This window comes from Panthera pardus, unplaced genomic scaffold (genome assembly GCF_024362965.1).
Source record: "Panthera pardus isolate Hobbes unplaced genomic scaffold, ASM2436296v1 HiC_scaffold_8, whole genome shotgun sequence".
NCBI lineage: Eukaryota > Metazoa > Chordata > Mammalia > Carnivora > Felidae > Panthera > Panthera pardus.
Genome location: NW_026527013.1, coordinates 150,048,045 through 150,064,042, shown reverse-complemented (window position 1 = coordinate 150,064,042; position 15,998 = coordinate 150,048,045). Strand labels below are relative to the sequence as shown.

The 15,998-nt window shown below is 48.5% G+C and overlaps 1 protein-coding gene across 3 annotated transcripts in view; it reads left to right on the top strand.

Moving 5' to 3' along the window:
- LOC109269047 (solute carrier family 23 member 1-like) overlaps positions 1-15,998 on the top strand; it is a 57,694-nt gene that overhangs the window by 33,632 nt on the left and 8,064 nt on the right. For all 3 annotated transcript variants that reach the window (XM_053896956.1, XM_019452843.2, XM_019452842.2), the window contains exons 6-13: positions 4,397-4,578; positions 5,483-5,603; positions 6,689-6,845; positions 8,160-8,413; positions 13,081-13,245; positions 13,651-13,759; positions 13,855-13,950; positions 15,294-15,464. In XM_053896956.1, the coding sequence (XP_053752931.1) occupies positions 4,397-4,578; positions 5,483-5,603; positions 6,689-6,845; positions 8,160-8,413; positions 13,081-13,245; positions 13,651-13,759; positions 13,855-13,950; positions 15,294-15,464 (1,255 nt within the window). The remainder of the gene's footprint in view (positions 1-4,396; positions 4,579-5,482; positions 5,604-6,688; positions 6,846-8,159; positions 8,414-13,080; positions 13,246-13,650; positions 13,760-13,854; positions 13,951-15,293; positions 15,465-15,998) is intronic.

The window sequence follows — 15,998 nt, the reverse complement described above, 5'->3', positions numbered from 1 at the left end:
CTTGCTCATGAATCCTACGAACGCTCCCTGTATACGTGCCTTCTCTTTACCTGACTATAACTATTTCCTTTAATCAGGGGATTTTGTGGATCTGTCCTTCCTTACTTGATGCCTTTGGGGCATCACTCGGGATGTGACGGGAATCTCCGATCTTAAAATTATTTGGTGCCATCTGCTTGTGGTCTAATTCCAAACAATGCAGACTAGTTAGTGATGGTGATGGTCTGTCAAAGGGAGAGGGGGTTGAGTAGCTGCTTCAGGCCACAAACTCACCTAAGGCCACCTGGCTTCTAACAGGGTCTGTTCTCATTCAGTGTGGGCTCTCCCACCAACACTTTTGATAGCTCAGCAAGCACTGTGCTTATAAGGGCACAGCAGATCAGTCTGAGCCATCACTTGTCGAGTTCCAGCCAGAACCTTCGGTTGTTCTTCTTCCCTTGCAAAAGCAGCTTTTTGTGCACACACCTATGCTCTGATACACAGGCCAAAAGTATGTGTACCTCCATAATCTCATCCAGCCTTCATGCTTCCTTTTTATCTCAGAGTGAATCCAGAGTTACCAACGTCCTTTAATCTTTATAATTTTTTTTTAACGTTTATTTATTTTTGAGACAGAGAGAGACAGAGCATGAACGGGGGAGGGTCAGAAAGAGGGAGACACAGAATCTGAAACAGGCTCCATCCAGGCTCTGAGCTGTCAGCACAGAGCCCGACGCGGGGCTCGAACCCACGGACAGTGAGATCGTGACCTGAGCCGAAGTCGGACGCTTAGCCGACTGAGCCACCCAGGCGCCCCTAATCTTTAAAGAACAGTTCTAGATCGCTCTAGACCAAGATAGTCCTAAGAATTTCCCTTGTCAAGCTAGTGGGGCCCTGGATTCTTGCCAGGTGGATTGGCGAATCTCAGAACGCTGTGTGTTGTACCACCTTCTCCAAATTAGGCTATGCTTCTTCAGCGAAGCCCAGTTTTATGATACCACCAACAGAATGAATCACAGAACACACGTGGTTTGTGGGTGTTTGTTTGTTTGCTTCTTCTGTCCCCCAGGGAGTCTGTATTTGGCTTCGTTAAGTCCAAATTGAAACTAAGTGAAAACAAGAAGTAGAGTTTCCTTACCCTGCTCTGCTAGATGCCAGGGGCAAGATTTCCCTTTCGCTCAGACCTATTGCGGGCTGGAATCCCCCCCCCCTCTTTTTTTGAGAGAGAGAGAGAGGGAGCAAGGGGGGGGTGAGAGAGAGAATCTTAAACAGGCTCCACACTCAGTACAGAGCCCAATGTGGGCCTCAATCCTTTGACCCTGGGATCACGACCTGAGCCCAAATCAAGAGTCGGACATTCAACTGACTGAGCGCCCCAGGTGCCCCAGGACTGGACTTGCTTATGCAAGAATCTGTTGCCTTTATACCTTCCAAGAAGAAAGATGTGATGAGTTCATTTGTCTCTTCTCCCACCTAAGCACTCCTGGCTCAGATCTTTCCTGTGTCCTCATGAAGTATCTGACTCTGGCTTTACAGTGGCACGACTCACAAAGCTTTACCGCATTCAGAAGCAGCGACCTTGTGTTTTGAGGATGCTGGGCAAGAGTTCTGGAAAATAATTTCCCTGGGGCTTGAACAGTATTAATAGGGAGATGTTGAGGGATATGGGCCACGCTGTGCCTGCATTGAACATGGGATCCCAAGTGGCAGAGACCCCATAGTTTCTTATTACCTTTATTGTGTTTATGATATATGGAGTCCTTAGAGCTGGAATCAGAAAACTATGGCTCTTGGACCAAATCCAGCCTGAGGTCTGGCTTTCTAACTGTTCACAAAGTAAGAATGGTTTTTACATTTTTAAAAGGTTGTTTTAAAAAAGAGGATGTGAGAGAAACCACACATGGCCCCCAAAATCTAAACTATTTATCATCTAGCTTTTTACAGAAGTTTGCCAACAGCTGCTCGAAAGCCCAGGGCCCGCGGTAGGGATTCCTTTTGACTGGTCTAAGACAATAGTCTCCACTATTTTCTCCCACATGGTTTCCAAGGCTCCCACACAGTAAACCAAAGCCAGAGCCTTTTCTGTGGTAGTTTAGCTCCATCTGCTGGTCCAATGTTTTTCACCAGTGCTGTAAACAGGAGAAAGTTCTAAATTTCAACCTAGTTTCATTAATAGGATGGATTGGTTGAATCTACCCAGCCAGCCTATTGGAATTTAAGGTAGATATTCCATGTTTAACTGAGTTAGGTTTACACGCACATCTCAAGGATTGAAAACCCTGATGGTCAGCACACCAGCTGTCTATCCCAATACTAGCCACCAGGGAAAGTGGTGCAAATGTACCACCGATAGGAAGGGCATTACTTGCTGGGCTATAAATAATGGAGAAGTAAAAGTGAACAGTGGTTCTATTTTAAGAACATGGTGGTAGCAGAAAAAGTAAAAAATAACTGGGAAGAGAAGACAAGTTCAGTTTTCAACACGTCATTAGACCCATCCAAACTTCCCCTTCCAGGATCATGGTGGTTTCTATTTATATACTGATGTGTCCCCATATGTAAATGCAAGAGGTGCCAGCAATGATACAAGCGATGATAAGGATGGATTAGGATTACTTTGTTATTAATGTGCTCACCCTGCTCGTGAACTGGCATCTTGTTACCTGAAAGCGGACTTGGATTAGTTGTAAGTGTATGTTGCAAACTCGAGGGCGACCATTCAAAAAAGTTTTAAAGAAAGAAAGAAAGAAAGAAAGAAAGAAAGAAAGAAAGAAAGAAAGAAAGAAGTATAACTGATAGGCTAAGAAAGGAGAAAAAACGGAGTCAGACAAAATGCTCCATTAAAAGCACAAAAAGGGGGGTGCCTGGGTGGCTCAGCTGGTTAAGCGTCCAACTCTTGATCTCAGCTCATGTCGTCATCTCATGGTTTGTGAGTTTGAGCCCCGCGTTGGGCTCTGGGCTGACAGCATGGAGCCTGCTTGGGATTCTGTCCCCCCACCCCCCTTGCTCCTCTCCCACTCACTGTCTCTCTGTCTCTGTCTCTCTCTCAAAATAAAATAAACTAAAAAAAAAAACAAAAAACACCTAAAACACACACACACACACACACACACACACAGAGTGGAAGACAAAAATAGGAACAAAGAAGGGCAACAAATAGAAAACAGTAATGAATAGGGTAGATACCCACCCAACTACATCAGTTATCAGTTTGAATGTCAATGGATTAAATGTACCAATTAAATGACAGAGATTGTCAGAGTGCATTTAAAAAACGGGGTGCCTGGGTGGCTCCGTCAGTCGAGTGTCCGACTTCAGCTCAGGTCATGATCTCACAGCTCGGGCCCCACATCAGGCTCTGTGCTGACAGCTCAGAGCCTGGAGCCTGCTTTGGATTCTGTGTCTCCCTCTCTCTCTGCCCCTCCTCCGCTCACGCTCTTTCTCTCTCTCTTTTTCTCTCTCTCAAAAATAAATAAAAACATTTTTAAAAATGTGACCTAACTAAATATCGTCTGTAAGAAACCTACTGTAAATATAAAGGCACACAGAGATTGAAAGTAAGTGGATGGAGAAAAATATACCACCCTAACACTAGTCAAAAGAAAGTAGGAGTCATTCTATTACTTTCAGAAAGAGCAGACTTCAAAACAGGGAGAGTTATCAGGGCCAAAATGGAATGTGGAACATCCAAACTGGAAGAGTAAAAAAGGAGAAGTAAAGTGAATTCAATCAGTCCTACAAAGTAGGGGTTGGCAAACTTCAGGCCATGAACCAAATCTGGACTGCTGCTTGTTTTTATATAGTTCACAAGCTGAGAATGGTTTTATATTTTAAATGGTTGAAAAAGAAGAATACTACTTCATGATGTGCCCAAATTATATGAAATTCTAATTTCAGTATCTACCCATGAAATCGTATTGGAACACAGCTAGGCTCATTTGTTCACATCTTGTCTGGAGAAGTTTCGACAGAGCCCATATGGCTGATCAAGCCTAAAATATTCACTATCTGGTCCTTTACCGAAAAAAAAAAAATTGCCAAGGCTTGCAACAGATAGTGGGAAAACAGAAAAATAAAGCAACAAGATGTTCAACACACTACTGGGTGATGTTAGGATTCCCAGACAGCAGCATCATCACTATGACCGTGAAGGTCTTTTGAAGGCTATTTCCTGAAAACTTTCAAATTAAGTAAAGATGCTCAACGTGTGGTGGGAAATCCCGAAGTGGAGAGCAGAGCGAGATCAGGGCTCTCCTTGCCTCAGTTCCTCCAGGGTTTAGCCTTGTCGCTGCACTGCCTCTGTGTGCGCCACCCAGGGGGACCGGGTTGGGGAGGGGGCTGCCACAGCTGGGTCTGCCATGGTGGCCCCTGGCCTCTGCAAGTTTCAAGGCACATGAACTGTACTTTCCCTCCTCAGTTGCAGGGCGCTATCATGGTCGCTTCCTGCGTCCAGATGCTGGTGGGATTCTCAGGCCTCATTGGGTTTCTCATGCGCTTCATTGGCCCCTTGACCATTGCTCCGACCATCTCCCTGGTGGCCTTGCCTCTCTTTGATTCTGCGGGCAACAATGCTGGGATCCACTGGGGCATTGCCGCCATGTAAGTACTCTCTGGGAACGGAGTGGCACCTAAGTTCTTTCTGGTGGAAGATTCCCCAGCAAGAAGAATGTGTTCTGGATATTGGCAAACTCTTGTGGTTTACGGATATTTTCATGAATACTCCGATACCTTAAAAAACAGCAGAATTGCCACAATTTATTATTAATACTATTTGTTGCATTTTTAGTACTCAAAACAATGAAGTAATCACAGGCAGCATAGAAGAATACTTAGTGTTCACAAAAAATCGATACTGCTGGTCCTCTGCCTGCTAGGTTTTATTGCAAATGTCCGTAAATCTCTGGTACCTGAGAAGGGTGCAAAGACGTGGCTCCAGCTCTCAGTAAGCTTACGGCGTAGGAGAGAGATGAGCCTTGGACCCACGGAGCTGTGACACCGGGAGACAGTGATGAGAGTCGCAGAATGCCAAGCACGTTCAGGGGAGGGGGTGGTGGAAGCCAAATGGGAGGGTCAGGAAGGCTTTATGGAAAAAGAGGCCTTAAGCGTTTCAACAGAGCTTCAAAGGGACTTGGGGACAGCACCGGACACACTGCCACTGCAGTCTGACCACAAGGACTTGCAGAACGACCCAGGAGAGAGGACAGTCTTGGACTCTCACCTCACCGGCTCCAACCGCTGGACCCATCCAGCTGCCCACCCCCAGGGGATAACAGCCCCCCTCCCCGCTCTTCCTCTCCAGCCACCGGCGACTCTGAAAGGGAACAGCCCACCTTTTCAGAGATGGCAGGACGCTGCCCGCGCTGCCAAGAGGGGCCTCGATGGGGACCCTCCCGGTGCGGCCACTGCCTCCCCATCCCCGAGACAGTGGTGGCTCAGCCTCCTGGACGCTTGCTGAGGATAAGCCCCAGCTTGCCGGGCTGGGCATGGCATGTTTCTGTTTCAGGACCATCTTCCTCATCGTGCTGTTTTCTCAGTACCTGAAAAATGTCGCTGTGCCCATGCCCATTTACAGAGGACAGAAGAAGTGCCGCGTGTCTAAGTTCTACCTGTTTCAGGTCTTCCCGGTAAGAAGCACTCCCCGCCCTCTTCCGTTCTTAGTGGACTTACCCGGAGAGTGGGGGGCATCCCCTCACACTCCCAGAAGGTCCCCAAAGCAAATGCTCCTCCTCGTGTGGTGGCTCCTCCCCCCCACCTGCATTCATCCTCTGTAGAAGGAGGCCCGCCGACCGTCCGTGGGAGTGCTCCCTGGCTGCTGGTGCGATGTGGTCCCCTCATTCCACAAAGCTGCTCCCCCAGGAGCAGAGAACCCTGCCCCAAGGTCACTGCTTTGGGCACCAGTGCGGGACAGCCTTCTCACGTTCCTGGGGCTGTGCTCCCAGCAAGGTTCACGCCCGACTCCACAAAACTAAGGACTCTGTCGCTCAGATCACGTTCCTCCTCAGCGGCCCATGGGCAAGCCAGATCCCTCACGGCGATGCTGGTGCCCCCTCTTCAGACACCCAGCTGTTGGATTTGCACCGGGGTTAGCTCTGTGTGGCTACCAACCACACGGTATGTTTTCTGGTTTGATTGCACCGTGAGCTACGTCTCAAATTGTACAAAGGTACTTCCACGTCTCGTCCATCTTTCACCACCCTGCAGGTCAGCGGTTCTACAGTTCACTGTGTGCAAGAATCAGTTGGGGACATTGCTCAAAATACACATTTCTGGGGTTCTGCCACCAGGGATGAAATATCAGTATATCTGAAGACCCTGCTCTAAGAAATCTGGCTTCAGGCCCTGCAGAGCAGTGATTGTAATGCCATCGCACAGACGAGGAAACTGAGGCTCAGGGAGTTTGATCCAAGGTCATGTGATCAGCAGGCAGTGGAAAGGAAGACAGATGGTAATCCTTCTGCCCCAGGCTGTGCCTATTTTGCTAGACATTTCTGCCTCTGTTTGATACAAGGTCTTTCCGGAGTTTATTTTCTACATTCCGTTAATGCACTAATTATGATGCAGATTGCTGTTGTCACCACCAGGTCCAGTAACCCAGCACTTGCTTATTTCAAAGAGCTTCCCTGACCTGCCTCCCTGGCCCAGCACCTCTGGGAGGCGTTGGCAGGGGCCGGGGGTCTGGGATGGGTAGTGAAACCCCTCCCTCTGGCAGGTGCTGCTGGCGCTCTGCATCTCGTGGCTTCTCTGCTTCGTGCTCACAGTCACCAATACCCTCCCCACGGCCCCCACGGCCTACGGGCACCTGGCCCGCACCGACACCAAAGGCGATGTCCTGAGCCGGGCTCCTTGGTTTCGCTTCCCTTACCCAGGTAATGACAAGATAGGGCCCCTTTTTGACTGGGACATGTGTTTTCCAGGACTGTCCGTGGGGCCCAGGGCACTGGATGGAGAGCTGAATAGGGGCAAAGGATGGATCTCTTCCAAAAGATCTGACCAGGAGGAGCAGGCTCTAGGGAGTCTGTGTCAGACCCCTAGGAGAAGAAGGAGACCCTCAGATTGTCCTAAAAATCCTCTGAGGGTGGAAGGAAAAAAAAAAAAAAGAGAGTGGGAGTGGGAGAGAGCCAAAGCATAAGAGACTGTTAAAAAATGAGAACAAACTGAGGGCTGATGGGGGGTGGGAGGGAGGGGAGGGTGGGTGATGGGTATTGAAGAGGGCATCTTTTGGGATGAGCACTGGGTGTTGTATGGAAACCAATTTGACAATAAATTTCATATATTAAAAAAAATTCCTCTGAGGGTGATAGACCAAAGGCTCCCATTCCAGGACCTTCCTCCAAGACTGTCTACATCCCTCCACCCCTCCTCCATGTTACCCAGAACCCACAGCCTGAGCGCGGGCAGATCAGAGACATTTCACCCTTCTGGCTAGACCTTTGGGACTCTTCCTGGATTAGTTGCATCTACCCAAGGGATCCCTGGGCTGAATGAGAACATTTCCAGGAAGATGAGGTCACAGCCATCCCATAGCCCACTTCTGGTTGTCTTTCCTAGCACTTCTTGGCTCGGGGTGTATTAATAACCAGGTACCAGGGAGGGAGGGCCTGGCCCCGCGGACTGTGGACCCAGAGCCTCCCTGAGTGAGAATCTCTGCTTCCAAATGCTTCAAGATGTGCCCTGGGAAGAAGCCCTGTCGCTTGCTCTTTTGCACAGTGACCTCCAGGTCTGCGTGTCTGACTTACCCTCAGGAAGGAGTGGGAGGGCAGGAGTCCAGGCCAAAGCCTCTGGACAGTCGTGGGGTTGGAAGACATACTTCCTGGTCTCGAAAGCCTTGCAGGGGCGCCTGGGTGGTGCAGTCGGTTAGGCGTCCAACTTCGGCTCAGGTCATGATCTCGCGGTTCATGGGTTCAAGCCCCGCATCAGGCTCTGCACTGACAGCTCTGAGCCTGGAGCCTGCTTCGGATTGTGCGTCTCCCTCTCTCTCTGCTCCTCCCCTGCTCACGTTCTGTCTCTCTCTCTCTCTCTCTCTCTCTCTCTCTCTCTCTCTCTCTCTCTCTCTCAAAAAGTAAATAAAGGTTAAAAGAATTTTTATAAGCTTTCCAAAGACGCCCCCGGCAAAGAAGTTATTTGGGGTTCAGCAACCTGCCGCCTTCTGGATTAACATTCCCTCTGCGCTGCTCTTTCAGGACAGTGGGGCCTCCCCACCATCAGCCTGGCTGGGGTCTTCGGGATCATTGCCGGGGTTATCTCCTCCATGGTGGAGTCGGTAGGCGATTACTACGCCTGCGCGCGGCTGGTGGGGGCCCCACCCCCTCCGAGGCACGCGGTCAACCGAGGCATCGGCATCGAGGGTCTTGGCTGTCTGCTGGCAGGGGCCTGGGGGACCGGGAACGGGACCACGTCCTACAGCGAGAACGTCGGGGCGCTGGGTATCACCAGGGTAAGTCTGCTGACGGTGACTGATGGGGTGGGCTGGGTGCCCCCGAATCGGTCCTCAGTGCTTCAGTCTCTTGTTGTTGCTGGAACAAATTATCACAAACTTCGCAGTTTCAAACGACTCAGATTCCTTCTTTTACTGATCTGGAGTTCAGAAGTCCAACACGGGTCTCAGCGAGCCCAAATAAAAACCCTGGCCAGGGCTGTGTTCCCTTTAGCTTTGATTCCAGCCTTTGTTTGTTGTTCCTTTTTAGGACCATAAACAAAACGGAAAAAAAAAAAAAAAAAGAAATGTATTTTGATGTGGTTAAATTCTTGCCACACGTCCTGTAATGAAGACCGTTCAATAAGTAAGCTCTTAGGCTAGAAAGAAAAAGAAACAAAGGCAGAATCTGCTACTTATCGTGGCATTAATGGACTTCAGTAGCCGACACTAGAGTATCTTTTTAAAAATACTTTAAAAAGTACTTTTCATTGTGGTTAAGGGCACATAACACAAAACCTGAAATCTGTATCAATTAAACGAGGCCTTATCCTCCTCTCTCCCTAGCACCTGTCAACCACCATTCTACTTTCTGTCTCTGAATTTGACTAGTTACATCACAGGAGTGGAATCGTGCAGTATTTGTCTTTTCATGACTGGCTTATCTCCAGGACTGTCCACAGACAGCCCAATAATATTCCATCCCATGTATAATACACACACACACACACACACACACACACACACACACACCACATTTTGTTTATGCCTTGTTTTTGGATTGTATTCTAACTCCTCCCCGTGGCCCTTGACCTTCATGGAGGAACCCTTGCTGTTCTTCATCTCCTCTCCCAGGTGCCTCTCTGTGTCTCACTGTGCTCCAGATTTTCCTTCCCACCTCCCCCCACCGCAGCTTTACTGAGACATACTTGACATGTAACGTTGTGTAAGTTTAAGCTGTACCCTGTATTTATTTGAAAATACACTAACAGGGGCGCCTGGGTGGCTTGGTCGGTTAAGTGTCCGACTTCGGCTCAGGTCATGATCTCACGGTCCGTGAGTTCGAGCCCCGCATCGGGCTCTGTGCTGACAGCTCAGAGCCTGGAGCCTGTTTCGGATTCTGTGTCTCCCTCTCTCTGTGACCCTCCCCCATTCATGCTCTGTCTCTCTCTGTCTCAAAAATAAATAAACGTTAAAAAAAAAAAATTAAAAAAAAAAAAAGAAAATACACTAGCATATTGCAACATGATGGCCACCATTAGCTAACCCTCCCATCAGGTTATAGAATGACCATTTCTTTTCTTTTTTTTTTTTTTTTTAACAGTGTGACCATTTAAGAGCTACTCTCTTAGCAACTTTCAAGTATACATATAATACAGTGCTGTTAACTATAGTCACAATGTTGTACTTAGATCCCCAGAACTTATGCATCTTCTAACTGGAAGTTTATACTGTTTGGCAAACATCTTCCCATTTTCTCCCTGTTTTTTCCACCCTGGTAACCACCACTCTCCTCTCTGTTTCCGGGAATTTAGCTTTTTTTAGATTCCGCATGTGAATACCATACGATACTTCTCTTTCTCTGACATAGTTCACTTAGCATAGCCTTCAGAGTCTATCCATGTTGTTGAGAATGGAAAGATTTCATTTGTTATGGCTGAGTAATATGCCATTGTGTATGTATACCACATTTTCTTTATCCATTCATCCATTAGTAGACGTTTACGTTGTTTCCAAATCTTGGCTGTGGTAAATAATGCTGCAGTGAACACGGTTGCAGATATCTTTTCCAGTTAGTGTTTTGGCTTCTGTTTTAAATCCTCACAAGAGGAATTGCTGGATCATATGGTAATCCTATTTTTAATTTTTTGAGGAAAAGCCATACTGTTTTCCATAGTGGCTGTGCCAGTTTATGTTGCAATAAACAGTACATAATGGTACACAAAGGATCCCTTTTCTGCATGTCTCCACCAAGACCTGTTATTTCTTACCTTTTTTTCTTTTAAATTTTTTAAAAACATTTATTTATTTTTGTGACAGAGAGAGACAGAGCACGAGTGGGGGGGGGGGGTCAGAGAGAGAGGGAGACACAGAATCTGAAACAGGCTCTGGGCTCTGAGCTGTCAGCACAGAGCCCGATGCGGGGCTCGAACTCACAGACCTCGAGATCATGACCTGAGCTGAAGTTGGCTGCTTAACCGACTGAGCCACCCAGGTGTCCCATCTTACCTTTTTAATGATAACTGAATCTAATACACCTGAGGTGATCTCTCACTGTGGTTTTGATTGAATTCCCTGGTGACTAGTGATGTTGACCATCTTTTCATGTACCTGTTGGCCATTTGTATGTCTTCTTGGGAGAAATGTCTATTCAGTTCCTCTGCCCATTTTTAAGTTGTTATTGTTGTTGTTACTGAGTGGTATAGGTTCTTATATATTTTGGGTATTAACCCCTTATCGGATATATGGATTGCAAATATTTTATTCCATTCTGTAGGTTGCCTTTTTGTTTTGTTTAGTCCCATTTGTTTATTTGTGCTTCTGTTGCTTACACTTTTGGTGTCATATCCAAAAAAAATTGTAAAAATCAATCCCAAAGGGATTTTCCCTATGTTTTCTTCTAGGAGATTCATGGTTTCAGGTCTTACGTATAAGTGTTTAATCCATTTTGCATTTAGTTTTTTGAATGATGAAACGTAGGGGTCCAGTTTTATTCCTTGTATGTGGTTCTCTGGATTTCCCAGCCCTCTTTATTGACAAGACTGTCCTTTACCCCATTGAATATTCTTGGCTTCCTTGTCAAATATTAGTTGACCATGTTTGCATGGGTTTTTTTGTGGGCTCTCAGTTCTGTTCTCTTGGTCTATGTGCCTGATTTTATGCCAGTACCATACTGTTTAAATTACTATAGCTTTGTAGTGTTATTTGAAATCAGGAAGTGTGATTCCACCAGTTTATTCTTCTTTCTTGGGATTCCTTTGGCTATTTGGGGTCTTTTGTATTTACATATGCATTTTGGGATTTTTTTTCCTATTTCTGTGAAAAATGCCATTGGGATTTTGTTAGAGATTGCATTGACTATACAGATGGCTTTGGATACTATGGTCTTTTCTTAAAAAATTTTTTCTGGATGTTTATTTATTTGTGTGAGAGAGAGAGAGCATGAGCAGGGGAGGGGCAGAGAGAGAGGGAGACACAGAATCCCAAGCAGGCTCCAGGCTCCGAGCTGTCAGCACAGAGCCCAATGCAGGGCTCGAACTCACGAGCCATGAGATCATGACCTGAGCCGAAGTCAGACGCTCAACTGACTGAGCCACCCAGGTGCCCCGTGGATAGTATGGACATTTTAACATTAATTCTTCTTACCCATGAACACAGGGTATCTTCCCATTTGTTTGTGTTTTCTTCAATTTCTTTCATCAGTGTCTTTTAGTTTTTAGTGTACAGATCTTTCACCTCCTTGGTTAACCTTATTCTTAAGTAGTTTATTGTTTTTGATGCTATTATGAATGGCTTGTTTTATTTATTTTTCCTATATTTTGTTGTTTGTAGAGGAGTGCAACTGATTTCTATATGTTGATTTTTGTATTCTGTGACTTTACTGATTCATTGATTGGGTCTAACAGTTTCTTGGTTGACTCTTCAGCATTTTCTGTATATAAGATCATATCATCTCTACTGTCATATATTCATGCCTTCATTGTGTTGAGGTGTGTTCCTTCTATACCCAATATGTTGAGAGTTTTCATCATGAAAATATGTTGTATTTTTGTCTCATGCTTTTTCAGCATCTTTTGAGATGATTGTATGGTTTTTATCTTTCATTTTATTTATGTGGCATATCACATTTATCATTTGTATATGTTAAAACATCCTTGCATCCCAGGGATAAATCCCACTTGGTCACGGTGTATGATCTTTTTAAGGTGATGTTGAATTTGGTTTCCTAATATTTTATTGAGACTTTTAACCTCAGTATTCATCAGGGATGTGGGTCTGCAGTTTCTTTTATTGTCTGGCTTTGGTATCAAAGTAATGCTAGCCTTGTAAAATGAGTTTGTGAAGTAAGTATTCTCTTATTTTTATTTTTTAAATATGAAATTTATTGTCAAAATGGTTTCCATACAACACCTAGTGCTCATCCCAACAGGTGCCCCCCTCAATACCCATCACCCACCCTCCCCTCCCTCCCACCCCCCATCAACCCTCAGTTTGTTCTCAGTTTTTAAGAGTCTCTTGAGTTTTGGCTCCCTCCCTGTGAAGTATTATTAATTAACTCCCTTTGGCAGTTTTGGAAGCTGATATTTGGAGAGGTTAAGTCATGTGCCCGAAGTCATACAGGCAGTTAGGGGCAGAGCTGGCGTTGGCTCTCAAACGCCCATTCCTAAGCATTGGGTCAACTGCCTCCCAAGAGAGACCTTCGGCCTCACTGGAAAGCCTTCTTAGAGGAGCATTTGAGTCAGGACTTTAAGATGGGGATAGAGCAGTGCGCGAAGAGATGAGGGCAGAGGCTGAGACCCAAGGTCACACCCTCATCCTTTCCCAACCCCCATGTGGGAGCAGAGGGGGGCCATCTGGGCTCATGCGGCTGCTCTTTCAAGTCCGCCGGATTGTGATGTGTGGTGCCCCTGGAGCAAGGCCGAGGCCTGGCTGGAGCTGAGCGTCTTGTCCCACGTCTCCCTGAGCAGGTGGGGAGCCGGACGGTGATGGTCGCTGCCGGCTGCGTGCTTCTCCTGATGGGCATATTTGGGAAGATCGGGGCTGCCTTTGCCACCATTCCAACCCCTGTGATCGGAGGCATGTTCCTGGTGATGTTTGGTGTCATCACTGCCGTGGGGATTTCCAATCTGCAGGTGAGGCGAGGCACCCTTTGAAGAGCGGCCAGTGCATCTCTTGAAAGGAGCCCGTGAGAATTGGGATGAAGAGAACAGGGCTGGGCAGGGGAGGAGGTGAAGGAATCCTTGGTTCCCAGAGACCACAGTGGGCTCTGAACGGAAGAAAGAAATAGCCGGATGCACCCAGACTTCTGGAAAACAGAAACTGCAGCAATTCGACTCGGGTGGTCCCGACCACTGAGCTCCCAGGGTCAAGTGGAACCCCGGCCTGGCTTGCCGGCTGCGTGTGATGCCCTGAGTCCAGCCTCCCTCCCCCATCTCCGGTGGCAGTGGGAGGGGAGGGGGCATTTGGAGGAGAGAGAGATCGCTGTGCAATACGGGGGCTGATGGCTCTGGGCTGCCCTGGGGGCTTCTCTCCTACAGTACGTGGACATGAACTCGTCCAGGAACCTCTTTATCTTTGGCTTCTCCATCTACTGTGGTCTCGCCATTCCCAACTGGGTGAACCAGAACTCTGAGAAGCTCCAGACAGGTGATTCTCTGTCTCCTAGACTGTGACCTCTCCAGGGGCAGAGGCAGGGGGCCCTCGGCCCCTGGGAATCCTGGTTGCTTTTGTCTCCATTCTAGGGATTCTCCAACTGGACCAGGTCATCCAGGTCCTGCTGACCACGGGCATGTTTGTCGGTGGATTCCTGGGCTTTCTCCTGGACAACACCATCCCCGGTAGGGCTCACCTTCGCTCTGTAAGCTAGCGGTTCGGGTAGGCGGTCAGCATTTGGGCCACCCACATTGCTTCGCTGAGCCCAATGACCATGTCAGGCTGACCACAGCGTATGTCGAGCAGGCCCTGGGTCTGGCGGTGGGGGGCGGGGGGGGGGAGTGGATGTACAGGATGGTATTAGCTTTCTAGGACGGCCATAACAAAATGCCACAGACTGGCTTAAACAACAACTGTGTGTTCTCACAGTCTGGAGGCTAGAAGATTGAAATCCAGGAGGTGGCAGAGTTGGTTTTTCCGGAGGGCTCTCTCCTTGGCTTGCAGATGGCGGCCTTCTTGCTGCGACCTCACATGCCCTTTCCTCCATGTGGGTGCCTCCCTGCTGTCTCTCTGTGTGTCTTATTCTCTTCATGTTATGACACCAGTCAGATTAGATTAGGGCCCACCCTAAAGACCTCGTCTTTAACTGATCACCCTTTTAAACGTCCTATCTCCAAATACAGTCACAACCCGAGGTAGGGGGGTTAGGGCTTCAACATATGATTTTTGGGGAGGGTGGGGGAGGGAGACAGTTTCGCTGTAACAGAGCTGTAGGTGAGAAATACCCCAGATGCAAGAAGAAAAGGACACAGCCCCAGCTGTCTTACAGTCCAAAGTTCAGTTGGCGAGGGAGAGGACACATGTATTCATTCATTCATTCACTCACATTTTCAATGAAAACCCACCGAACACTTGCTGTATTCCACATGCTCTGGACTGAGAATACAAAGAGCAGAGAGACAGGCCCCCCCACCTTCCAGAAACCCACAGGCTAACAGGGGAGAGAGACAAGGGAACAGACAATGAGAATAGAGGGGAACCAGTGTGGTGATGAGCAAACCGAGTCTCTGGGAGCTGAGGATGTCGCCGTGAGCAGTGCAGAGCGGCCATCAGGGGTGGCTTTCAGCGCTCCCTTCTCGAACCTCCCATGGCGCCTTGAGAGGACCTCTAGGCTCTCTATCACCTGCTTGATGGCACTCTGTTTTCCACATTTGTTCTCTCTACCAAGTGTAAAGTGCGCCAGCATTCTAGAAACAGTGGTGGAGAGGCCCACCCCCTGAAGGTGAGGAAAGGGTAGGGTTCAGTTAGGGTTATACCCTGGAGCTCTGCTGCACATCAGCCCCAGCGGGAGCTCCCGGAATGCTCCAGACAAGCAGCGGAGGAGGAGGAGACGATGCTGTCGCTGTCGGCAGCTGGCGGGCTGGCAGGGGAGACCTCCCGGGTGCCTGCAGGGGGCACCAGAGGCTCCCCCGGCCCAAGGGCCGCGTGGTCAGTGCCCAGTCCTGACTGCTTGCCGTCTTCCCATTAGGAAGCCTGGAGGAGAGAGGCCTCCTGGTGTGGAATCAAATCCAGGAGGAGTCTGAGGAGACTGCGAGGGCCTTGGAGGTGTACTGCCTCCCCTGTGGGATTGGCTCCACGTCCTGCACGTCCTCCTGCGCCCAGCGTCTCCCCTTCTGGCCCACGGGGGAAGCTGGGAAAGGTGAGCAGGGAGTGAGCCTGCTCACCTGCCTCTCCCAGAATTCCTCGCGAGAGTTCTCGGAAGGCACTATAGAAACCAAGGTATGAGAAGAGCTGTCCTCACGCCTGCCCCAGGGTGCTCCTCGCCCCCCACCTCGGGTGCTCGTCTCCCCACGCGAGGATGGGTGGGCACCCCGCACGCTGTGGCAGCCAGATAAATATTAGATTAAGACTGTGAAGCGTGGGCTTTGACACACTTAGTCACCACAGTGAAAACCAGTCTCCAGTGTAATCCAGCGTCCACACAGAAACTCTCTTAGTGCATATGCGCTTGGCAACATACTGACTTGGGGGGAGGAAAAGGCCTGGGGTGGGGCAGGGGGCAGAGTTGGGGCTGTTTGCTGAAAGGTGACAGGGACAGTTCTCTTCCTCCTCAAAGAGGCAGGATGCCCCAGCCCCTCCGGTCCTCCCCCTCCGTGCACCCGGCCCTCGGCCGGCTCCTCAGGAGAGGGGAGGACGACCCTCTGTTCCCCCAGCACCTTCTCTGAGCTCCTGG